This window comes from Petromyzon marinus, chromosome 8, assembly GCF_048934315.1.
Source record: "Petromyzon marinus isolate PM22_M1 ecotype Great Lakes invasive population chromosome 8, UKy_Petmar_22M1.pri1.0, whole genome shotgun sequence".
In the NCBI taxonomy this organism is placed as follows: Eukaryota; Metazoa; Chordata; class Hyperoartia; order Petromyzontiformes; family Petromyzontidae; genus Petromyzon; species Petromyzon marinus.
Window position 1 is genome coordinate 4839859 of NC_133674.1, and position 26815 is coordinate 4866673.

The following is a 26815-nucleotide window of genomic DNA, read 5'->3' on the forward strand; positions in this document are numbered from 1 at the left end:
GCAACAAATTAAATGGGATCCGCCACCCCACCACGTCCAATGTCCCTGTTTTGTTATGGCCCGGCGCTGGGGGACTCCCGTGCAGCCTGCACACTCGGAATCCACAGCCGGCGGCGGCAGCAGAAGCACCTGCACATCGTCGGTGTTGACGATGGCACCCGTGATGTTGGACAGCAGCTTGACGAACTGCTCCTGGAATGCGCGCACGCGCTCCGGAGTCTCGTTGATGACGATCTTGACGCGCTGGTCGTCGCGCAGGATGTACACGCCCACGGTCGCCGTGTCGTTGTGGCCGGCCAGATCGGCCGCCACAACCTCGAGCATGAAGTAGCCTGGGCCGTACGCCGTGAAGAGGTCGTACGTGCGCAGGATGCCGTCGCGCTCGCCTGCACGTGCGCACCGGGAGCGGTAGTGTAGTGGTTAGTGTGCTGCCTTACGAACCCAGCGATCAGAGTTCAATTTCCGCTCACTACCAATAACAGTGGTGGCAGTCCTGGGCATCCCCTGGGTCGACAAATAACTGAGATTAGTGCTTTGTGCAGTGTGTAAGCATCAGCACTGTGGAGACAAAGGCAGTCGGGCGTGGTGCTGTTCACCCAAACCCTTGTCCGCCGTGCCGGCCTTCATAGATACTGCTCACTAACAGCAATTGCCCCAGCAGTCTGCTAGAGGCTACACGGGGATCCTTGTGCTGCGTGTGGCCATACCCAGGGTGAAGATGTTGTACATGCGCGTGGAGCTGTTGCTGCTGTGCTTAATGTAGAGTATGCTGAGGATGCGGTACAGCACGATGCTGTTGTTCCCCACGTCCCGGTCCACTGCCTCCAGCTGCAGCAGCTCCGAGCCCACCTTGGCGTCCACCGCTACGCCTGCGGAAGCCTCTCGTTACCATCCGACCCGCGCACATTCATCACTTAATCCTTTCCAAAATGTATTCAGTATCCGGACAAGTGGCTTGGCAGTAGAGCAGGTGGGTCGCAATACGAAGGTTGAGAGTTCAATTGTTGGTTTTCAGTTGACACATCCCTCTGAAGTCGATCAAATGAGTACCACCTTCTGGGTATCTATACTAGTTGTCCTTTGATAGACTTAGCCCTGTCATAGGAATGTGGAATTTTCACCACTGGCTCAAGGTTAGAATCAGGCGATGATAACCACCTCAAATGCTCATTTGAGGAAAGTTGTAAATGCAATAGTGTAGTTCATCTTCCGGGATGACCCATATGGATCCAATTAAGGAATTACCACTTGCTGGGCTGCACCCGAGTTAGGGTGGCTTTGTTTTAAGATCCAAAACATAAGTGTCTGGGTAGCTCTAGGGTAGCTCTAAGGTCAGAGGACTTTCTCACAAGCCCTGCTACTTAGAAATATTTGTCACATGGCATCCAAGCCAACATTTTACATTCTCAGATCTGGAAATTTGCCAAATTAATTAAAAAAAAGTTTTATTTTTAAAGTTCAGTCAATAGTGACTCGCGAGTAAAAATTATGGTCAGGGGTTGCCTCTCAACCCATTATCCCCACATGGTTGACAAGAATAGTACCAATTTGTGGCGAGTCAGCAGGTGTCACCCCTGCGCAGAGAACCGCGTCTCGACAGACTGATTTCCTCCACTCGCTGCTGACTCACGACCACACGTGAAGATGAGCGCCGTTACTGACTACACCTGACAGCCATGTTTGATCACAGGCGGCTCCCCGCATTCTAGCCCAGGATCTCGGTGATGCTGGCTCATTGCCTCTCAAAGCCACCCGGCCACATTTACAGTCTCGTTTTAACACAGTAATTGTTTGCATGGTCACGTCGGTAACTTGCCTGCTGTGTACTCGTGGTTGGTGAAGACCGGCCACTGGTCGTTGATGTCCTCCAGATAAACCCTGACCTCGCGGAGCGTGCGGTCCTTCGAGGGGTCGAACTCCGGGCCCGTCGTCACGGCCTGGGCCGCCTGGGCCTGGGAGGGCGAGGCCAGGGCCTGGCGGGCCCTCGCGGCCACGGCAGGGGTCCAGTTGGGGTTGCTGGAGGCCTTGACGATGATGGCGTAGTAGGGGCTCACCTCGCGGTCCAGGTCACTCAGCACCACCAGGAGTCCCCAGCGGCTCAAGTTGAACTTGTTCCCCTCGTTCCCGGCTGTGCACAGCGGGCCAGGAGCAATCCGGTTTGGAGGAGGAGAGGGAATGGCCACGGCACACGAGGGTGGGATTGGAGCTGCAATGGTTGGTTTCTCATTGCTCCCATTTACATTCCAACTGCAGGGAGTCCTGCAGTAAGCAGTAACCCACCTTGTGTTGGCAATCTCGTGGTACAACTTTTACAAGCCCTGAAAAGAGTGTTCATTTGAATGAAACAGACGTTTTAAATTGTCAGTGTTACAAATGAAATTAATTGAAAAAAATAAATGACTTCTACAATATATACGTTGAACTTTTTTCGCACCATACGTGGTCAACCGTAGTTTGATAATGTTCTTGTGTGTAGTCATTGCTGATCAGGCTGAGGATATCAATTCGCTGCAGTTGAGGACCAATATATACCGCGGGAGGCTGAAGCCCGGATTTGAATTCAAGATCTCAGTGGTGCTGGCTTATAATTGCTTTGACACAAACCTCCTCGGCAATCCAACCACCTCTACACCAGCATGCTGATGAATCCAGAAGCATACGTAGTAGAGGAATTGACTCAATACATTTATTATCATTGCTATTGGGTCCTCCTGAAAGAGACTACTGACACTCAGTGATACTTCCCTTGGTGAATAGAGAAGAGTTTGTATCATTTAATTACTGTACCAAGCATAGCTGGACTTTTAACAAAGCAAATACGTTTTTGGTCTTCAAATGCAGGTCTACACAGAGGATACCAGAAATATTATCAAAGTAACTTGGAAGTTCTTCATGGAATGTCTTGAGAAAGCATTGCAGATGTAATCGGTAAATACGAGGTTGTGATGGGTGGGACACGTGGTGTGCAGCGTGGCAGAGGTCAGGTTACTAACACAGACATTTAGAGTGGCACCCAGAGGTCAGTTGTGGTGGAGATGACACCGTAAGAGTTCTCTAAAATCTGGCTCGGGCTTAATTTCCAAAAACTTTTCAGGTCGCAGGTAAATGACAGTAGGCTAGAGACTGGACCATAGCCAAAACCATAGCAAGATGTATACTGGATGTGGTGTACCAGATTTGGAAATATCTTTTGGGTGAGCAATCCAGACAGACCTGGCCGAAATTAATCCCTGCAATCTAGCAGAATAAAGCACATGGCGAGGTGCAGTGGCATCAACAACATTCGCTGTGATGTCCGCTCAATCTTGACCTTGACTGCTAAGGTCAAGGGAAGTAACACACCAGCGTTGGTGCGCGCCGCTACTCGTGTGCGGTGGGCGTGTGACGAGACGGCCGCGGTCACCTGCGATGAAGTAGTAGACAATGGCGTTGGCGCCAACGTCGGCGTCGACGGCGCCGCTCACGTTCCCGACCGCCGTGCCCGGCGGGGAGTGCTCGGGAATGGAGAACGACTGGTACGGAGCTCCGCCGTCCTGCCACGCATGGAGAGCGAGAGGGAGGAAATGACGTTTGCGCTCGGACGAAATCGAAGTGACGCTCAGTGGATATCACGAGCTGCCTTTGGAGGGGTGCGTCCATTCTCCCTCGTGAGTCTCAGGCCAGCGGGCGTCATCCGACCCAGCGACGTGTCCTGTTTGAGCCCACCCACGTCACTTAACAGCCAACGTGCGTGTCAGTTTAACACATAGCAGACTTTCGCGACCAATATTATCCCCTAAAGAGGTTTTTGGGTCAGATCGCGTAAATATAAATCTGTCCTTAAAAAACAGCCACCACCCGACACAGCCAATTAGTAAGGTTTGTCATGTACACAAAGCATGCCAATTAGTTACGAGTTCAGCACAACCGGTGTGTTGGAGGGTAAACCCACAACATGTGTGTTTCCCGATCCAAGCGTTCCTTTTCCTGCCTCTCAGTGCAATTCCAATCATGTACATCTCCATGCATCTTTGTCCACCTTTCAACTTTTGTTTGTGTCGAGGTTCATGTTTCTGACCCACGTGTCATAGCGGGTGATATATATTGATTACCATACACACGTGTGGAAGTGCGTGTGTGTGTACATGTGGGTGGCGGGCAGTAGTGCAAAGGTTAGCGCGCTGCACTACGAACCCGGCAATCCAAATTCGATTCCCGGTCACGGCCAACACCAATGATGATTATCTGAATTGGTCGTGGACCTCCCCTAGGTAGACTCAGCCTAAAATTAATACCTGATGCAGTGTGGAAACATTGCCACTGGGGAGACAAAGGGGTACTGTAGGTACTCACTATCAGCTGGTACAAGCGGGTACTTGCGGGTACATACATGCGGATTCGTGCCGGGTACGCGCGGATACATGTGGGTACGTGTGGGTCTATGCGGGTACAGGTGGGTACGTGCGTGTGCGTACGTGCGGGTACGTGCGGGTACGTGTGGGTAGATACGTGCGGGTACGTACGTGCGGGTGCGTGCGGACACATGTGGGTACGTGTTCTGTAGTTACGTGTGGGTACGTGCGTACAGGCAGCACGATGAACACGGGCTCGTTATCGTCGATGTCGTCCAGCACGACCTGCAGCGGCTGCGTGGACTCGTAGGACACGGGCTGGCCCTGATCCGAGGCCAGCAGGATCAGCTGGTGGTTGGCACATGGACATGCAGCAATGCCACTGATTCCTTTTGACGAGCAGCATGGGCGAGGCCTGAGCCAGCGATGCCGAGATCAGCGGTTGGAACCTGGATCTCATCCACACTCCTCAAGAATAGTACGTTGAACAATGACTGCACAACTAACCCTCAAATTAAATAAACCCAAAACTTTCGTCAATACCACGTGGCCTTAAAATGAAAATATATAGAGAACGTTTCGGGCAATGGCCTTTTTACAACAATGTGTTGGGTGTTTTGGTTATTTGTGCTTGTGCACTGCTGTCAATGCAGCATCCCTAAACAATACATACAATTATTGTTTTAATTAAGTCGCAAAAATCATTATAATTGGACTGCAATGCACACACAATTCTATAAAAGCTACCCAGGCTAAATACTTGCTCATGTTTCAAATTGCAATGAGACCGGGCGTATTCAGCATCATTTCTACCAGGTGGCTCGAGTGCCCAATGCGTTTAGAGCATTCGGCCCGAGCTCTCCGCTTTGAGCATTGAGCCTCCCAAAGAATTCTGGGTGAGCAAGTGGAGAGCGTTCAGAGGGTTGGGGCTTGGGCCGCCGAGTTGGATGCGCCGGGGGGAGCCTCACGCTGTAGACGGCCTGGCTCTCGCGGTCGAGGGCGCGCGCCGTGCTGATGATTCCGCTCGTGGCGTTGATGCGGAAACTCTCCCAATCGCGGCTGCCTACGCCGCCGGCGTGCAGGAAGCTGTAGCGCACGGCGCCGTTCTGGCCCTCGTCTCCGTCCACCGCGAGGACCTCGTACACGAAGAAGCCGGCCTCACGCTCCTGCGGGTGGGGGGGGGGGGTGGGGGGAACCGATGATGCGGGATCGAGCCAATGGTGGAGTGGTGAGGGTGACGAACGTCACAAACGTGGTACGGAAAATAACCCAAACTAGTACCAACGTGATATTTTTTAAAATGAATAAAAATTATATTAATAATCGCCCCCAGAGCCTTATTTTCATTACACCTCTAGGCTGTCACGTGGCACTGCGGCTACATGGGCTGACGTCCACTCGCATAACTTTGACATACATGCACGTTTATTGATTTACTTATTTATCTGGCGTTTCTGGCAGTCAGTCCAACTGTGTAACAGACAGGTGTAAAGCATTCGCTAAATAAACTACGGTTCTGTGTAAGGTGTGGCAGAAAATGCGTTGTCCTTGTTAGACACGTAAAAGTAATAATAACAATAACAACAATACGAATAACGACGGGCATGACCTCGGTGATGTTGACAACGGTGCCGTTGGGCGGCAGCACGAACACGGGCCGGTGGTCGTTGACGTCGAGCACCTCGACGTAGAGGCCCGCCTGGCCCCATAGCGGGGGCCGCCCGTGGTCGGTGGCCACAGCCGTCAGGTTGAAGCGCTCGTACGACTTGAGCAGCCGGGTCGAGGTCACCAGGCCCGAGGTCGCGTGCACCGTGAACGCGTCTGTGGACAACGGGGCCGAGGCGATGGGGGCGCCCGTTCTTATTATTATTGTTGTTGTTGTTGTTGCTGCTGCTGCTGCGCTCGCTCACCCAGGAAAGCCTTCACTAAAAGTCCCAAGACTCTTTTTCAGGAGGCTCCTGCCAAGCTCTCACCGCAGAAAGAGATGTTGTTGGGTGTGTGTGTGTGTGTGTGATTCCAATTGAGTTATATTTTAGCGCAGGGATGTTTTTTTTTTTTTCCCAATGCCGGTTACACTGTGTTTTTTTTTTAGCTATGGGAGGAAAGTGGAGAATCCAGAGGAAAGCAGCAGAACAGGGGGAGAACGTAAACATTCCAGCCGGGAATTGAACCCAGGGCATTCTTGCTGTGAGGGACGAGGTGTTGCCACTGCTCCAACCTGCCACCCTAGGAGTGAGGGTTGGTAGATCATGAGTGATCTCTGAAACTTCCGGTATCCTAGGTTTAGCACAGTTGGCTACGTACGGCGCAAAATAATTTCAACATACATACATACACAAGGCTGCGATATGGCCAGGAGTTGGCAGGACCGCTCATGGGTTCAAGACCCTCTGAGTGTTATCCCATCGCATGACTTTTAAGTTTTCTCTGGGTACCGTGATGTTCTCTGACATGTAAAACACTCCTTATAAAAAACAATACTCAAACATCTCAATGCAGCACCGATGTATCAAGGCTTTCCTGGATAATGCATTACATTATTAAGGACAGCTCAGCTAGTCTAAGGGTCTCACCGATGTTCGGTAGACTAATTATGAAGAGACGTGGAAAAACATTTTAAGCACAAAATATAATCACAACAATGAACATCCATGCTCAAGCGTTCATCAATACCTATTGTTGATGCTTAGCCAGTGGTGTAAATGACACAATCAGTTGGCGGGGACCAGTCTTGCCGCGGGAAAACCACACATATATATGTGTGTGTACACATATAACAAACAAAAAACCCACTTCAAAATGAAATCCACATTGTGTAGGCTGAAGCACCTCAGTGTCGTGGCAGTCAATTTCTCCGCGTGTGCAAACATTGACCTCATAAATCATTGCCGAGGTGTGAAATTGACGCACGGCACAGCGATGCCGGACACAAGCGCACGTAGGAAAGCCAGGGCTCCTCGTGCCTCTGGGCGGCACATTACACTGGAAATAACTATTTGCTTGTTTTTTTTCAAATAGGTGTGGTGGTGATGATGACCCGGGTGGCCTGCTGGCTCTCACCTCAATGAATCTGCTGGCTGGGAGTCTACGACCCCGAAATCTAAATTCGTCTCAAATCATCGCCGACGCCGTGTGAGAGTTATGAAATGGTCTCTGCTCGGGCGAGCACGCGACTCGTGGTGCTGCACGTGGCCGTGCCCGGGGCAGGTTTCCTTGGCGCAGAGGGGGGGGGGGGGGAGCTGCACAAAACCGAACTCTTCACGGTTTGAATTGAATGGCGGCCAGCAGCGGGCGCTGTTGGCCTGCCCATGTGGAGTCTGCACAACCTGCTCAATGAAGTTGATTCCAAATTAGTGACAATGTATAACATTACCGGATGCATACACAGTAATGCATGATACCATCTAAACTATTTTGTACGTATATTTCATGAAAGCCTATCAAAAATAAAGTAAATTGGTATTGGCCAAAAACAACCTCGTGCTGAAAATTACTGAAATGGGATTACGCAAAGCAATACCGCCCCTTACGGCAACAAACCTGGCAGGAACCCTCCTCAAAAAGAGTCTTGGGACTCCGCAAGGTTTATCTGGATATATAAGTGCTAAAATGAAAGAATAACATATTTCACTATGGTAAAACTGTGGAGGAAATTACACTTTGCTATGACACGGACTCGTCTCTACAAAGGAAGAATACTATTCTTGTCTTCCTGTAGAAGTGGTACTTATTTATTTAAACAATCAAAGGATGATTGGCACTGTCAGCCCCTGGTGTGACGATGACCCAGCCTGTGGATCTATATCCTCAAAGGACACAAAGTAGCGTTCATTTGTTTGTTGGTTGTGCAATATTCCGTTGGATCCTAGACTCATTCTCGGCAATATTGATGTTTTTTGTCTATTGTTGTTGTTGCTTTGCTGAAACAGCACGGATCTCCGTTTGAAAATATCTGGGCATCGGCTAAACGGGATCATCATCCGTGTAACAATACAAATCAATTCAAACGCATTCAATACACCCTGAAAGCAAAGCCAGTTTGGTTGACCCCCGTGATGCCCGAGAGGAGGGTGGGTTTGCTGAGGAGTCAGAACTGTACAACTGAGATGCAGGGTTCGAATGTGGATCTACATAACCATCGAACTTAATTTGTTCACTTAATTTGGCTCATTTGGAGCATTGAGTATAAAAAATATCAATCTGATGAATAATTATCTCTGGATGAGGATATGTGAGAATGTGCAACCATCAGGTCATTTGAAAGAATTCAACATCATTGGAAGGGATGTCAGAGGTAGTTGTGCTTGTGGGCCATTCCCTATCATAGGCCATCCCACTGCGATGCGAGAGTTCCCAACGGACGCTGGTTCATCTTGACACACAAACCCGACTAAGGAATTTGAATAAAATTTGGAAGAAAGATTAATCATAAGGCCCGCCCGAGGCTCTTGTTTCGACTGAGGGGCTACGCTGCTGGGGGTTACCGGATCCAGGGCCCTGCAGGGAGTAGTCCACCCGCCCATTGTCCCCTTCATCCAGATCGGTGGCGGTGAGTGTGAGCACGGAGGTGCCCGCCGGCTCGTTCTCGTACACGGCCGTCTGGTATCCGGGCAGCGAGAACACGGGCCTCACGTCGTTCACGTCGATCACCGTCACGTACGCCTGCAGGGAGAAGACGAGCGAAGCGAGTCATCGGTGTGTGACACGCACGCGTGCGCTCACTCACTCGTGGCGCATGCATGTGTTCATATCAGATCATTTGTATGAGAGTTTATCGTGACCGCCCCCATTACGAACGGACAGACGGACGGAGATAAAGCATTGAACGCCATCGACCTGCATTGGAAAGCGCTAGGAACTTGATAGCCGAAATTGTGCCGTGGACGTCGCCACGCCGGCACTACCTGTGCCGAATTCTCTCTCTGGTTGGATCTCAGGTCCCCGGGGTTGTCTCGGGCCGTCACCGTCAGCGTGTACTGGTCCTTCTTCTCGCGGTCGAGCGGGGACAGCACGTACAGCTCGCCCTGCAGGCCGCACGCCAGGGGAGACACGGATGCGGTGATGTCTCGTGCTGGCAGGCGAGCGAAGGAAGCATCAGTGCACTGAGTTAGACTCCACGGCCTCTCGCGTGCCGCTTAATTTTGATACGTTTCAAGAAATGAATAAAAAGAAACACCTGATCTGTCCTCAATACTTGACTATAAACAAGGGCTGAGTGGCTCAGGGATCGGAGCACTGAGCCGGAACTTCTGAGACCTGGGTTGAAATCCAGGCACCAGCCCATGATGAGTCTGGGCTCTTGAGTGAAGTGAGTGACTGGTTTAGCTCAGTTACCAACGGCTGAACAATATACTTGGCACGAGATGAAATCCAGTAAACACTCGGGGTTGCAGTTGGATTGGGTGATTATCGGTAATTGTACAATCCCAACCCATTCAATTTGCCAGTTCAGAAGGTCAGTTAAACATTGCTACAATTAGATATATTGGAATTAAAATGTTATTGTAATAGAATCTTTACATTAGATTGTCTGATATATTTTAAAAAAAAACTTGTATTGATTGTTTTCATGGGCAAAAATGTAAAAACCTTGATGATGATTCCAAAGACGGATGATTAAAAATGACGACGATGATGATGATGCTAAAGATGATGATGATTGAAGTGGAGGAGTGAGCAGGTGACTGCTGCACTGAAGATACGGTCAGCATTGGTGTAGCTAACGAGTGTACAGGTTGGCGCAATTGCCAAGGTGCCAGGCTGCAAAGAGGGGGAAGTAACTTGGACAGGGGGCCCCATTTCATTCATGGCACCGGGGCCCACGCCAAGCAGGCCGTGCCACCGGCAGCCGGTAATGGAGAGCGGCGGTGAGGGTGGTGTGCCGGGCCGCTGACCGTGGATGGTGTGATGCCAAACTTCCCCTCTCCGTCCACGAGGGAGTAGACGACCACCGCGAAGTTTCCCGAGTCGGCGTCGGTGGCGGTGATACGCATCAGTACCGTGCCGGGCGCCACGTCCTCAAACACCGATTTCTGTGGACGGGCAACGCGGGCACGGAGTTGACGAGACGAGCGGCATCGACTGTTAGAGCCAGTGCAGTTTGTCAGCATCATCAGCATCATCACCATCAGCATCATCCTTTCACAGTGGCTATTGGCTCGCCATCGAACAAAGACGGTCACTGCGTCGCCCGCTTTCAGATGCGCTTCGCTGGCCGTCTGGACTCCTCTTCCTTCCGATATGAGGAAGTCACTGGAGCTGTGCACTTTTAAATCTATATTGAAAACTAATTGCTTTAGAACTGCTTTTGGTGTTTAGTTTGTTGTCCTTCCCCCACACCTCCGATTAGTCCGTTTGGCTATGTAAGGTGCGAAAGAAGTTCAACATACATACATACTTACATGCATCCTTGGCCATGATCTATTCAATTCGTCACCATCCCTCATAGTCCCGCAATGCAACACTCTATCGAGCACCTGCACAACGAGCTGATTTCATCGCTCCTTCTCCACGGGGGATGTACTCTCTAGTGTGTCCCCTCCTTCGTCTGCCATTCTGTCGTTCAAGTTTCAAGTGAATCCGGTTTAAGCTGGTTTACCAGGTTTCAAGTTAATCTGGTTTACCAGGTGAGAACTCAAGTGATCAGGATGAGTCTCATTTGCAAGAGTGACCGTGGGTCACCAAAATGACAAAAGCAAATAAAATAACGGTACAGCATTGAAGCAAATAAAAATGACAACAAAAACAACTGAGTCACGTGAGACCTCAAAAATCTAGTCTTGACCATCGGCGATCATCCCTTCTTGTACCGTCTGCTCTCAAATATGCTGCACTGTGAGGTGGCCATGAGATAGCAGTGAGAAGTGAGCCTGTGAAGTCATCTGTGTGGACCCGTGAGTGTTGACCCGTGTGGGGTTTCCTCAGGCGATTCTGTGGTTTCCTCGCATGCCAAGTGATCGTTTTTAGAAATGTTCCAAATATTTAAATGGGAAAAGTCTTGAGCCTCAGCGAGACTTTCCTGGGTAAACAAATGACATTAACCAGACTATAACCCACTAAAAGCCAATTGCTCTTTTTGAAAAAGTGAAGGTGGAAGTCCTTGCTGTGGCTCCACATATAAATAACTACGTTTTAAGTCCATATTCTTTGGTTCTTTGGGTAAAGTCACATAGATAGAAAAATAATAAAAAATAAAGTTAATAAAAAATAATAAAACCACGATGTTTCCTGATGACGACCGCTTGTGTTGCGATGGAAACGTCGTGGTTTTTGGTTTTTATTTTTATCCACTTTATTTTTACTTTTCTATCTATGTGACTTTACCTGAAATAACTAAATAATATGAATTCCCGCAGTCACCAAAGTTTTACGTCAACATTGATGTTTTAATCTTGATTTGAAGCTTTCGTGGCTGCAGGAATCCATACTCTTTGGTTCTTTCAGTAAAGTCACGTAGATAGAAGATTAAGAAATCACGTGACGTTTCGATCGCAACACAAGCAACCGTCATCAGGTGAAACAAACACAGCAGGAGAACTGCTGACGGAGCAGTTCTCCTGCTGTGTTTATTTCACCTGATGATCTATTAATTTTCTATCTACGTGACTTTACCGAAAGAACCAAAGAGTATTTATGTTTTAAGTCCATCAACCTATTAGCCTTCCAGCCCAATATCAAACATCAAGCATAATACTGGTCTGGGAAGGAAAGAGGCCGATGGCCTAAAACACATGCTCAAGTACATGTGGAGACACAGGGTAAATCAGGAATCCGATGAGCTATAAAGCTTTTTTTCACAGATGGATAGTAGGGGCAGGTCCGAACTTTGCAGCAACAATACAAAGCACACGATAGTAGTGCAGAGTATAGGAAAGGTAGGCAAATATCAAAACAAAAACTAAACAATTTTTTTATTTTACCAGGTAAAGCCAACTGAGCTCTTAACTTTTTTTTCAGAAGCCACCTGGCCTTAATTGATAGCTCAATCAAGTGGCTCATCACATGGAAATTTACATCATGCGGAAATTTAAATACACAAAAAACATGTGATCGTAAATAGTTGCGCCAGAAATAACAACAATCACCAGTCAGCATAAGCATGATGTGAGAAGAGGAAATAGATCTACAAAGTACTTAAAGCAATAAAAGTGAGAAATAAAATAACTTGATTTGGTGCTTTCGTGACTGCAGGAATTACTCTTTGTTTTTTTTTCGGTAAAGTCACGTAGAAATAATAAATAATAATAATAAAATGAAATTACATAATAGCATACGACGTTTCGATTGCAACGCAAGCAATCATCATCAGGTATAGAAGAGCTACATTTAAGAGAGAGAGGAAACACAGAGAGATGGAGAGGCACATCAAATTGAACAGTCCCTGTGGGCATGCTAATCTGATTTCTGTGCCCCCTACCGCCCCCTCACCACGCTGCAGCGGCATGTGCGGTGGCTCCCAGTCCATGCTAATTTGCATTCCTTTGCTCTGTCTCCGCCCCCCCTCCCTCCCCCTCTATTTAAGGCTTCGACACAGAAGCATTGTTTCACTTTGTCCCATGTGTACGTCTCTCTCTGTGTGTCTCTGTGCTGGCTCTCTCTGCTTGGATGTCTATATATGTGTCTGTGATCTGTACTCTATCACTCTTAACCTATAATTTAGCAATCTTTGAAATAGCGTAATCAGCCAGACCATGCGTTCATTGTGTTTTGACCGACCCTCTGTGCTGCATTATATTGTTTCCAAATTTTACTAAATCTTGTTCAATTTGATGTGCTTCTCCATCTCTCTGTGTTCCTTCTGTCTCTTAAATTTAGCTCTTCTATACCTGATGATTGCTTGCGTTGCAATCGAAACGTCGTATGCTATTATGTAATTTTATTTTATTATTATTTCTTATTTATACGTGACTTTACCGAAAAAAACAAAGAGTAGAGTGAGTAATAAAATGTCAGTGTATACGCTCTATCACGAAGATATGTTTTCAACCTTACTATTAAAACAGCTGGAGAGGGAGCCTCCCTTACAGATTATGGTAGCTCATCCCAGTGGAGGGGCTTTATAATAGAGGTTTTTTGGGTTAGATCGTGTAAATAATTATAACTAATTGGCATGCTTTGTTTACGTTTAGTCTACAACACACATTTACAATTGTAGATGTTGTGGGTTTATTCTCCAACACATCGGTGTGCTGAACTAGTAGCTAATTGGCATGTTTGTTTACGTGACAAACCTTGCTAATTTGCTATGTCGGGTGGCGGCAGGTTTAACGACACATTTGTATTTATGCAATCTAACCCGAACAATCTCTATTATGGATGATATTGGTCACGAAAGCCTACGCGTTAAACAGTGTAGGGGCGTATGCTCTGGTGGTGAATGCTCTGCCACCTGCACGTTGTCTCTGCACGGTGGCTGTGTCCTGTGGCCTAAGAGGCCAACTATAGAACGTTATGAGGTCAACAGTTTCTTTAGGTACGAGCGACGATGGTCATGTGGAGAGGGAAGCTCTGCGGAAGGCGGGGGAGCAGACGCACACTGTAGGAGGCGGGGTTGAAGATGGGGTTGTTGTCGTTGATGTCGATGATGCGGATGGAGACGGGTGCATCCGTGTTGCGGGGCGGCGTCCCGCGGTCCTGCGCTCGCACCGTGAAGTTGAGCCACTTGACCTGCTCGTAGTCGATCGTGCGGTTGATGGTGATCTTGCCTTCGCATCAAAGAAAGACGACAAGAGGTGAGGAAACATGCTGATGAATAATAATGAAAAGCCCTTTGTCAACTCTCTGCTGGGTGAAGGCCTCCCCACGTCGTGCTGGTCGTAAGGCGTGGTTTTGACCATACTTCACCATTCTGGATAGCGCGGCTCGGTGAATGGGGGTGGATGGCGTGGCCAGGACCAGTTTGGATATCATACGCAGCTGATGTCATAAAAGGAATTCAGATGACTGGGTTCGTAATCCAGTGTGCTAACCGCTCCACTCGCTAGATAACCCGGGTGTAATTCTGTCATGGCTTAAAAAAATATATATTTAGTTGGTGTGTTTGAAAAATATAATCGCTTCTCTCTATATTTATGTGAGAGCCTCTTGAGATTCATTATCTCTTAAAGAAAGGGATGCTAGAGATGTTCTTACTATTTGGGGACAGGTATGAATCATTGCAACCGCAATATACATTGAGGGTGTTGTACTCTGAACCAAAGCACACACTGACCTCCCAGCATGAATTTGTTTAATGTCGCAAATAAACTGCCGGACAAAAGTGAAAACCAAATGATTGAATGTCACTCAATAGGCTCATTGGAAAGTTCACTGGCCCCAAGATGAACCCATTCTCAGGAGGTGCAGCCGCGGTGGCAAGATGTTAACGACCTTGCCTGGTATACAGGAGGTTGTGGGTGCGATGCCGACCCTGACGCCTGTATATTTTGAGTTTGCGTGTTCTCCCTGTGTTCGCCTGGATATTTCTCCGGGTCCTCCGGTTTTCCCCTCCACATTTAGAAACATGCGTTTAGAGTATTTGGCTGCTATAAATTTCCACATGATAAGCTACCTCGCTGAGCTATCATTTGTGGCCAGGTTGCTTCTGAAAAAGAGCTCTATAGCTCAGTGGGCCTTACCTGGTAAAACAAAAATAGTCTTGTTTATATAATTTAGTTTAGTATCCCTCTAGATTCTGAGTAGGCGCACAACAATACACTGCTGCCCTCTCTCAGTGGGTTGTCATTACTCAGGACCACAAATAATTCAAGTATAAATAACTTTTGTTAAGTTTGTATTGTTTAATTCAAATTTCCTGTATTAATTATTGTATTCTCATTTGTTGTTCATCAACTTTAAGGCCTGTTGCACTTTCCATGATCATTCTCACCATTTACACTATCCGACATACGTCTAGTGTGCACCGCCATGTGGCCTTCCACATTCATTTCCACCATTAACCCTACAAACAATATTCGCGTTGAGAATACCGTAATTACCCCTTGCACAAAACAAAGACAAATATCCCCCGCATAGCCTTAATAAAACAGTTGGAGCAAGTGCTGTTAGCGAGCACCTTTGCAGGTCGGCACGGCACACAAGGGGGTGTGTGGCCAGCACCACGCCCGGCCGCCTTAGTCTCCCCAGTGGCAATGTTTACACAATGTACGAGTACTCATTCGAGGCTGAGTCGACCTAGGGGAGGCCCTGGACCAGTTCAGATAATTGTCACTGGTGTTGGCCGTGAGCGGGAATCGAACCCAAGTCGCCGGGTTTGTAGCGCAGCGTAGCGCTACCGCTCCCCACACACACTCACACACGACTCAAGAGTAACGATGACGTTCATCGGTGAATTGTCGCGCGACGCCGCCTCGGCGCACCTGACACGGGGTCGTCCAGCCGCACGTACTGCCCGGCAGGCAAGTCGAGCAGCTGGTAGCTGACCTCGCCATTGGGGCCCTTGTCAGGGTCGACGGCCGACACGGAGAGCAGCGTAGTGCCGGGCAGCGCGCCCTCGATGACCGCGTCGCTGAAGGCCGCCACGCCGCGTGGGCGGAACCACGGCGCGTTGTCGTTCACGTCCACCACGCTCACCGTCAGCACGGCTGGCCAGAGGAATGGCAGCACGGCCGGGGTGATTATTGTCACATTAACAACAGTAAATGCGACTCTACTAGCGTGTGCCTACTTGGCCGAGCTGGGCCACAGCGTCATCGTCTGCGTGATTCAGTGCTCTCAGTCCTCCGCCCAGTCTGGATAATGGCAATCCTCAACTGTGCCGCACAATGCATGGAGAGGCCCTCATCCAGCAGTGAATTGATAGAAGGGGCTGTAAATATACATATTTATAAAGAGGGGGGGGGGCTTGCAGAGTCTCAAGACTCTTTATCCCAGGTGGTCCTGCATTGAGATGATTGGCCAATTCCTTTTTTGAGAGTTTTGCCTGCAGGATAATATTGGAGTTTCAAGAGAAATTCCATTATGCATACAAGGGGACAAGACTAAATGCGCTGCACAGATAACTTAAGAACAGACTGATGTTGTACAATCTCTAAATCAAACCTCGCAGCCAAAGCCTCCAACACATGGTATTTCCAGGAAGTCTCTCACCTAAGAACGAACCAGGCTTAAACCCCACGAAGCTTCTGGTTGATTGGGCTCAATGCCTTTGCAATCCCGTAATCATCGGAGACTCTGCACCTCTGTACAAGTTATATTTGTTCGAGTTACTCTTGCTACCGATGCACGAATCGTTTGCTGCACGTTACCATTGGGGTTGCTGACGGACACGTTGATTGAGCCGCTGGCCTTGTCCCGCACGGAGACGGTGAGCACGTACGAGGCCACCTTCTCTCGGTCCAGCGCCGAGTTGAGGCGCACGTCGCCTGCACGAGATGGCAACGGTGGCCACGGTGGAGATCATTTCTCAAACGTATCACCACCCAACCGCTCGTCGCTCATCAGCTATCCCCATCGATGATAGATCAATCAGGCACCCATCTCACATCATCTGTCAATCACCAGCCATTATCCATCAGTACTAATATTGAAGGACACATAATTCATGATGGGTGATGACTGGTAAATAAGAGTTTCAACGCACTGAACCAGCGCAGTTAATAAACTTGAACAAATTCTCCGTTATGCTTGTAACATCTCATCGTATGAATATTATTTGTATTGTTGCATATTGAGGGCCATTCTCCAATGTCATGAGTGCCACTGCTGTCGGAGCGAGTGCCACAGAGGGAAATGCATGGCAATGTGGATAACACAGGGATGTATGTACGTTGATCTTCTATCACACCGGATGTAGCCAACTAATGCAAATTGGAGGTGTGAGGGAAGGACAACAAACTAAACACAAAAAAACAGTTCTAAAGAAAGGAGTTTGCCAATCTAAATAATTTTAAAGTGCACAGCTTCAGTGACTTCCTAATATCGGAAGATGGCCGCAGAAACACATCAGGGATGTAATCGATGTGAAATTTCGTGTAGGAGAGAAAGGCGATACCTGTGGTGAAGTCGATAGCGAAGACGTTCCACTGGTTCGGCACGATGGCATTGGCGTCATCGTACGCCAGAACCTCGATGATGAAGTACTCCAGCTGGGGGTTCAGGTCGAGGTCCAGAGCGGTCACCTGGACAGAGGCCACAACGCAGTTCACCACCCGCCCATTAAAACCACCCAGTCACCCAACAAGCACACCCACCCAAAACCACCAAACGCACACCCACCCACCTAACGCACCCTCCGACGCACCCACCTATCCAACCATGTACCCACCCACCCACGGATCCACCCATCCATAACTACCCAGCCATTCAATGAACCCAACCCACCGAGAGACCCAATGCACACATCCACCTACCCAACCAGCTACACAACACCAACCAACCACCCAAATCACCCAGTCACCCAAGAAACCCAACCTACTCAAAACCACCCAAGCCACCCAACGCACCCACCCATGCAACCACCCACCCACGTACCCACCCATTCAGCCACACATGCACGCACCAACACACCCACCCACCCGAACCACCCAATGCACCCACACACCCAAAACTACCCGCCCAGCCACCCACGTGAACCATCCAGCCACCCAACCAACAACCCAACTACCCAACCAGAATATTGTCTGGCTAGAAGATTTCCTGGATCTGGGAATCACACTCCTAGAAGTGGATAAGAAGGCCAGATACACAGCTGAAGGATGATGCTGAGGCATTAAGCTACAATGAGCAAGTAATGAGTCAATGAATCGTGCCATTAGTATTGCTATCATTGTGCTTGTTTACCCAGGAAAGCCTCATTCACTCTCAATACTCTTTTAAGGAGGGTCCCCCAAAGTTTGCAAAGTAGGGGGTGATGTTGCTACGTGTCATCCCAATTGAGTCATGTGCAGCTATTTCTTTCAGCATTGGAATATTTGGCTAATATCACTAAAATTCTCTGTTGTTTTAGCGATAGGAGGAAGATGGCAAACCCAGAGGAAACCCATGCAGAACAGGCAGAGATCATCGAACCCCCATAGAAAGGAGCTCGAGTTGGGAATCGAACTCAGGCTCTTCTTGCCGTGAGGCATAAACGTGACCAATGCGCCACCATCCTGCCACCCATGCACGATTCTAGCGAACTGGCGTTTGCGTGGGACGGGGACTCGGAGACTCGGCCTTCACCGTGGCCACGAAGGAGCCCACGGAGAGCGACTCGAGCACGGACACAGTCTGCACGGGCGCCAGGAAGGCCGGGCGCTCGTCGTTCACGTCGTCCACAAGCACCCGCACGATGGCGCTGCCCGAGAGCGGGGGGTTTCCCCTGTCCACGGCCACGACCTGCATTGCAACCGCACGACACGCACATGCACGCACGCATGCACGCGCACACACACACGCACGCACGCACACACGCACATATGTATGTTGAACTTCTTTCACTCCGTACATCGCTACCCATGCTAATCGGAGGTGGAGGAGAAGGACAACAAACACAAAACCACACAACTACACAGCCACACAACCACAGAACCACACACACACACAACCACACACGCACACAGTGATAACGTCAGGGATGCAGCGAGTTACAATCCACGTCTGGATGACTTCATTCCTTCAGGGTTGAGGATCACGTCATGAGAAGATGGGAGCGATCATTCTGGGACCGGCTAAGAACAATGGGAATGTGACATTTCCACCACTCCATGCTGGCAAGGAGATGAGCATAGCCCCTTTGCTCGATGAGCAGGGAGACACTGATTAGCGTGGCTATGATGAATATAAGTGTAACTATGATATAATTACTATTATTATAGCGGTGCCATATTATAAAGATCAATGTCAAACAATGACAGATCAGGGACAAGCCCACGATTAGCCTCACCCTGCAACCCTGCAGATCCATCTCTTCTCCCTTGCCCATCCTAATACTGCCTGCCCTGCCCCACAAATACAACCAGGCCTACCCCAACCCCTATTACTTCCCCAATCACTACCCCTTTCACGACCCCAACCCCTACCCCTATCACTACCCCTGTCACTACCCCTATCCCAACCCCTATCACTACCCATTATCACTACCCCAACCCCCATCACATAAAGCTGTTGCGGTATGCCACGTGAGAGATTTGATGCACGTGTGTCTCCGTTCCCCACCGTGAGCGCGCGTATGGCACACGAGTGTGCATGAGACTCCTCCATTCGCATGCTCCTGTGGTCGCGTGCTCGCGTGCCTCACCATGAGTGTGTAGGCGGCCCGCGTCTCGCGGTCGATGTTGGCGCCCGGGGCCACGCGAATTATGCCGTCGCTGGGGCCGATGCTCAGCTTGTCCCCACCGCCGCTCTCGATGCGAAAAGTCACCTGGCCATTGGGGCCCGCATCCGCATCCGTGGCCCAAACGGAGGCCACCAGCGTTCCTGGTGCCCCAAGCAGGACAGACGATTATTAGGTCGCCTTTATAACCAAGTAAGGGTGGAGCAGTGGGGCGGTGGTTAGAACATTGCTACTGGGAACCTGTACACTTGAGTTCGATTCCCGGTTGTGGTTAACATCGGTGACGAGCGATACAATGAGGGAAAAAAGTATTTGATCCCCTGCTGATTTTGTACGTTTACCCACTGACAAAGAGATGATCAGTCTATAATTTTAATGGTAGGTTTATTTGAACAGCGAGAGACAGAATAACAACAACAAAATCCAGAAAAACGCATGTCAAAAATTTTATAAATTTATTTGCATTTTAATGAGGGAAATAAGTATTTGACCCCTCTGCAAAACATGACTTAGTACTTGGTGGCAAAACCCTTGTTGACAATCAAAAGGTCAGACGTTTCTTGTAGTTGGCCACCAGGTTTGCACACATCTCAGGAGGGATTTTGTCCCACTCTTCTTTGCAGATCTTCTCCAAGTCATTAAGGTTTCGAGGCTGACGTTTGGCAACTCAAACCTTCAGCTCCCTCCACAGATTTTCTATGGGATTAAGGTCTGGAGACTGGCTAGGCCACTCCAGAACCTTTAATGTGCTTCTTCTTGAGCCACTCCTTTGTTGCCTTGGCCGTGTGTTTTGGGTCATTGTCATGCTGGAATACCCATCCACGACCCATTTTCGATGCCCTGGCTGAGGGAAGGAGGTTCTCACCCAAGATTTAACGGTACATGGCCCCGTCCATCGTCCCTTTCATGCGGTGAAGTTGTCCTGTCCCCTTAGCAGAGAAACACCCCCAAAGCATAGTGTTTCCACCTCCATGTTTGACGGTGGGGATGGTGTTCTTGGGGTCATAGGCAGCATTCCTCCTCCTCCTCCAAACACGGCGAGTTGAGTTGATGCCAAAGAGCTCCATTTTGGTCTCATATGACCACAACACTTTCACCCAGTTGTCCTCTGAATCATTCAGATGTTCATTGGCAAACTTCAGACGGGCATGTATATGTGCTTTCTTGAGCAGGGGGACCTTGCGAGCGCTGCAGGATTTCAGTCCTTCACGGCGTAGTGTGTTACCAATTGTTTTCTTGGTGACTATGGTCCCAGCTGCCTTGAGATCATTGACAAGATCCTCCCGTGTAGTTCTAAGCTGATTCCTCACCGTTCTCATGATCATTGCAACTCCACGAGGTGAGATCTTGCATGGAGCCCCAGGCCAAGGGAGATTGGCAGTTCTTTTGTGTTTCTTCCATTTGCGAATAATCGCACCAACTGTTGTCACCTTCTCACCAAGCTGCTTGGCAATGGTCTTGTAGCCCATTCCAGGTCTACAATCTTGTCCCTGACATCCTTGGAAAGCTCTTTGGTCTTGGCCATGGTGGAGAGTTTGGAATCTGATTGATTGATTGCTTCTGTGGACAGGTGTCTTTTATAGAGGTAACAAGCTGAGATTAGGAGCACTCCCTTTAAGAGTGTGCTCCTAATCTCAGCTCGTTACCTGTATAAAAGACACCTGGGAGCCAGAAATATTTCTGATTGGGAGGGGGTCAAATACTTATTTCCCTCATTAAAATGCAAATCAATTTATAACATTTTTGACATGCGTTTTTCTGGATTTTGTTGTTATTCTGTCCCTCACTGTACAAATAAACCTACCATTAAAATTATAGACTGATCATTTCTTTGTCAGTGGGCAAACGTACAAAATCAGCAGATCAAATACTTTTTTCCCTCACTGTATATTAATCTATTATGGGCCTCCAACACCTAATCAACCTGCCCTGACCAGCATGGTGAAGTATGTTCAAACAACTGCCATGATCAACGTGGCACAGGGAGGCAGTGGTTAGAGTAAACACCCCCCCCCCCCCCCGCAAAGAGTCACTTCTTTATTTCAGGTGTTAACGGTATCTTCTCACAAGACTTGGTCAACTGACAATCTTGTCCCTGACATGCTTGGAGAGCTCTTTGGTCTTGGCCATGGTGGAGAGTTTGGAATCTGATTGATTGATTGCTTCTGTGGACAGTTGTCTTTTATACAGGTAACAAGCTGAGATTAGGAGCACTCCCTTTAAGAGTGTGCTCCTAATCTCAGCTCGTTACCTGTATAAAAGACACCTGGGAGCCAGAAATCTTTCTGATTGAGAGGGGGTCAAATACTTATTTCCCTCATTAAAATGCAAATCAATTTATAACATTTTTGACATGCATTTTTCTGGATTTTTTTGTTGTTATTCTGTCTCTCACTGTTCAAACAAACCTACCATTAAAATTATAAACTGATCATTTCTTTGTCAGTGGGCAAATGTACAAAATCAGCAGGGGATCAAATACTTTTTTCCCTCACTGTAATTCTTGAATTTTGTTGTTATATTCTATTTTATCCATGATGAAAGTGGCATTGCCTTTGTCGGATGAGAGGATGACAATGTCATCCCTCTTTTTTAATTTATATAATTCAAAACGTTCATCTTTTCTGAGGTTGCTAGCTGGCATCTTAGCGTTTTAGAGGTTTGCAGCGATTTCAGATCTTGCTACGTCTGCAGCGATTTGACCCAGGGCCTTGAGAGCAACATCTACTTGGGCAATGATATCATTAACTGGTATGTGTTTAGGTGTGACTGCAAAGTTTAGCCTTTTAGCTAAAACGGATTTCAGACCATCGGAAATAGAACTGTTACTGCGATTAATTACGACTTTGTTAACGTCTAGCTTTTTGGTGTGTGGGTCCGGTCTTTTGTTGGAGAGGAGGTTAACTTTGGAAATCAGGTTGTCCTTACATTTGGTCGACATAGTGGCAGCTGAAGAGGCAGTCATATTGTCTACATGTTCCCAATCCGATGTGGACATTGTTGCCGTCAATGATAAGTCTGATTTGTAGAAATGTCTTGTCTAACTGATCTAGTTCAGTGTGTATAAGTCTGATTTTCTCTGAGATAAGAGCTAAGCGAGTTCTGGAAAGAATTCGTTTCACACCTGATGATGATTGCTTGTGTTGCAGTCGAAACGTCGTGAGAATTTAATTGTTTTATATTTTAATTATTTTATTGTTTCTCTTCTACGTGACTTTCCCGAAAAATACAGTCACGAAAGCTTTAAATCAAAAATTGTTTAAATTTGTTCTATTTGGCACTCCTATTGTTGTTTGTATTGTTTGTTGGTGTAACTTGCTGACCCGCCCCTAATGGACATCTGTGAAAAAGAGCTTAATAGCTCATCAGATTCCTCATGCAGTCTAAATAAACATCCTGTGATAAATGTAGATCACGAAAGATAAAGATATTTCATGATCTTACTCAGACATTTGAATCTATTGCTTTCAAAGAGCATAAATTAAGCTACCTCATTTATATTTTTTTATTTTTCGATTTAAAGCTTTCGTGACTGCAGGGATTCATCTTCTTGGTTCTTTCGGTAAAGTCATAGTAGAATGGAAATAAAATAAAAATTTCTGTCTATAATTAGCTTTACTTTATGTGCATGCATGTAAATATGTACGTTTGTATGTGTGTGTGTCTTGGTATTCTAGTTCAATTCCTGCTCAGGACCAATAACAATGGCGAATATTTGAACTGGTCTTGGGACTTCCCTAGATCAACTCAGCTTTAAATGAGTACCTGGCACGGCATCTAAACATCAGCAGTGGGGGTGACAAAGGCGGCCGGGCATGATGCTGGCCAATCATCCCGTCGTGTGGCATGCCGGCCCTCAAAGGTGCCGCTCGCTACCGGCGCTTGCCCCCGCGGTCTGCTCAAGGCTATGCGGGGCGGGGGTGGGGGGTCATTGTGTCCGTACCTGCAGGGCTGTTCTCGAGCACGTGCGCGGTTTGCGACGTCACGTTGAAGGTGGGCGTGTTGTCGTTGACGTCCAGCACGGTGACCCCGAGCCGCACCGTCGCGTTCCGCCGACCCCCATCCTGCACCAGGATGGTGAGCTCCAGGCGCCCCCCAGGGATACCCTCGCGGTCCAGACCCTGCCCCAACGCCATTGACACGTTCCCTGCACACGCATACACAGGGGTACCGTGGGTACTAAAGGGACTCCAGGAACTAAAGGGACTACGGGTACTAAAAGGACTCTGGCAGTAGCATAGCTCTCACGTATGCAGGCAGTGCAACTGCACGGAGGCCCGTGGGCTGCAGGGGCCCAAGCCCGGGGTTACGCAGAGGAGGGCCCATGCCAACCGTGCTTCGCTGGACTCTGGGTACTAAAGGGACTCTGGTTACTAACAGGGACGGGGAGTTGAAGTGATGGCTATCGCTAGCAGTCTGTGTAGTTTTTCGTTCATTAATTTAAGTGCACGTGGTGATTTTACTAAATTGTCACAGTGGCAAGAAAGTCCAGGAAATGAGGGCTCAGGAGAGATTAAGACTGCAAGGTTTTGAACACTTTTTTCCAGATCAATGTGGGAAATTAGCAGGTGTTATGATGATATGTATGTTGAACTTCTTTTCACTGTACGTAGCTAACCGTGATAGTTGGAGGAGGAGTGGATACAATCAATGGAATTGTCTGAAAGAGACCCAAAATCTGATGAGAAAAGGGACAACTGACTACATGTAGGCGAGCAGCTGCAGTAGAATTGGTGGAAATCATATCACATGGGGTCATTGTGACCATGCACGGAGTGGTGCTAGGAGAGGTGGGAAAATGTAACCCTTTTTCTAGAATGGAGGTGTCAGAAAACATGAAAAAGGCAGTGATTCTGGAGCCTCATGTTCGGTTTCGTCAGGATGGGAGCTACAGCAGGGGAACATTACCAGAAGAGATGGAGGCACTGACAATGCAGCTTACAATTGGGGCCAGGGTGGGTAGGCAGTGATGGATGAGCGCATTACAGGCGCGTCGTACTCCTGCTCAGACATTATCTGGGATTGGGCTCGGGACCCGGGTGGTGTGGCGAGGCTGTCCTGTATACCTCTGTCGCGGTCGATGAGGAAGTACGCCGAGCTGCCCCCCAGCAGCGAGTACGCGAGCGTCGCGTTCACCCCAAAGTCGGCGTCGCTCGCATAGATGGGCCCGTTGAGCACCATCAGGACCGTTCCTGATCACGGACACGTTACAGGCAAATGAGCGTCTCGGTACACTGCATTACGTGTAGAGCCCAGCCAGGACAAGATGGATGAGTTTTGCGCTTGCCAATCGTGCTGATTTAAGTGATAAGCTGCCAATATGAATGCCGTTCTATTGCGTACATGTTCGAGGCTAACCGTACTGATTTATCACATTCACGAATTCAGTTAAAGGGTTTAAAATTGGGGTTGGCGAATGTGAAGTTGAACCAATCTAGGTGTGCTTGCTTTCATGCCGCTTTGCTTATAACTCCATGTGTGGGCTGTCGATATGTCATGCAAGGGATGTCAAGTGATGAAATCTATTTGAAAAACAACGAATGTCAGTCAATTCCACTGCTAATGAAATTATAACATAGGACACGGGAGCTGAAAATCCAATAATTTAACATCAGCATCATAGGTTTGTGAAATACATAAATAACTAAATTGTATTGCTGCGTCTAATATTGCTGCACGGTTCTTGCATTACCACAACCCACACACTATATTATCACTATATTATCACTATATTATCACACATGGTACTCTTTGAACACAAACACGGGAGTGAACTGCAATCACCGTTTGGAGAATTCTCCGGGATCTCTGCCTCGTACGTGACTTGAGAAAATACCGGACTGTTATCGTTTTCATCCAGAATGGTCACAATCATGATGTCGGAATCCTGCAGGGAGACCGGACCAAGATAAGAGAAAGCCATTGTGCAATCACACATCAAAATAAAATATTCCCCTGGATATCCTTTAAGAGACTGTTGGGGCAAGTTCTGTTAGCGAGCACCTATTCAGACCGGCCGGCAAGGAATATGAGGTGTTTGGTCAACACCAAGCCCGGCCGCCTTTGCCTCCCCAGTGCTGATGTTTGTACACACTACACCAGGTACGTATTTAAGGCTGATTCGACTTTGGGGAAACCAGTTCCAATATTCGCCACCGATGTTGGCTGTGAGTGGGAATTGAACTTGGGTCGCCGGATTGGTAGTGCAGTGCACTAACCAGATCAGCCCACATCAGCCCACATCAGCAGACGAGGGGGGGCAAGTGCTGTTCGAGCCACATGTGGGGAAGTGTGACCAGCATCATCCCTGAGTATCTCCACAGTGCTGATGTTTACACACTGCATTGGGTACTTATTTAAGGCTACATTTAACCCAAAACAGGTTCAGATACCACATCCCACTGATGTAATTAGTGGCTACCAATAAAACGTGATTCAGTGGTATCATAGCTTAGTTCGCTGGCCACTGCACTACTACTGCCTCCCCATCACACATGCACACACGTGTGCATACCCACACACATCCATACACTTGTGCACATACACGAATATTCATGCACACATGCACAACAGCTGTCATTTAGTGACATCACCAGGGCGCTTGTTCCAGGCAAAATACTTTGAGGTTATGTGAAAAGTCAGCTGTTATGGATTAACTGACAGATGCACAACCTGTGCTCCCCACTGTGCCAGCTTGCACGCACACAATCATACATGCACACACACATATACAAATAAAACAAAAACAAATATCCCCCATACAGCCTTTAACAGATTGTTGGGGCAAGTGCTGTTAGCGATCACCGCTGAAGGCCGGCACAGCCCACGAGAGAGCGGTTAGCCAACACCAAGCCTGGCCACTTTTGTCTCCCCAGTGGCAATGTTTAGACATCACCACCAGGTACTCACTTGAGGCCGATTCGACCTAGGAGAGGCCCAGTTCAAGTTCTGACATTAGCCACAGTCATCAGTCGTGAACGGGAATCGAACTTGGGCTGTTGGGTAGATAGCGCAGTGCTCGAATCGCCACAACACTAGACCACTCCCCGCACACACAATCACAAGACAATGAAGACGACAGCCTCCATGGGCGTGCACCTTGCGAGCGTAGCTGGGGTTGTCGGGGTTGTCGCGGACCGTCAGCGTGAGTCTGTACTCGGCCACGCGCTCGCGGTCCAGCGGCCGGTTCACGTAAACGAGTCCCGTCTGAAAGGCACCCGACGTGGACGGG

General features: G+C 48.4%; 1 protein-coding gene across 2 annotated transcripts in view; it reads right to left on the bottom strand.

Annotated features, from left to right (window-relative positions):
- Window positions 1-26815, bottom strand: part of CDH23 (cadherin related 23) — a 234593-nt gene that overhangs the window by 10949 nt on the left and 196829 nt on the right. For both annotated transcript variants that reach the window (XM_032949465.2, XM_032949466.2), the window contains exons 44-63: window positions 26683-26790; window positions 25369-25471; window positions 24651-24776; window positions 23528-23731; window positions 19549-19727; window positions 18492-18647; window positions 17323-17449; window positions 16577-16693; window positions 15689-15913; window positions 13866-14035; window positions 10226-10363; window positions 9236-9355; window positions 8816-8993; window positions 5941-6152; window positions 5300-5497; window positions 4566-4679; window positions 3404-3533; window positions 1817-2128; window positions 708-869; window positions 130-386 (exon numbers count right to left, since the gene is read on the bottom strand). In XM_032949465.2, the coding sequence (XP_032805356.2) occupies window positions 130-386; window positions 708-869; window positions 1817-2128; window positions 3404-3533; window positions 4566-4679; window positions 5300-5497; window positions 5941-6152; window positions 8816-8993; window positions 9236-9355; window positions 10226-10363; window positions 13866-14035; window positions 15689-15913; window positions 16577-16693; window positions 17323-17449; window positions 18492-18647; window positions 19549-19727; window positions 23528-23731; window positions 24651-24776; window positions 25369-25471; window positions 26683-26790 (3336 nt within the window). The remainder of the gene's footprint in view (window positions 1-129; window positions 387-707; window positions 870-1816; window positions 2129-3403; window positions 3534-4565; window positions 4680-5299; window positions 5498-5940; window positions 6153-8815; window positions 8994-9235; window positions 9356-10225; window positions 10364-13865; window positions 14036-15688; window positions 15914-16576; window positions 16694-17322; window positions 17450-18491; window positions 18648-19548; window positions 19728-23527; window positions 23732-24650; window positions 24777-25368; window positions 25472-26682; window positions 26791-26815) is intronic.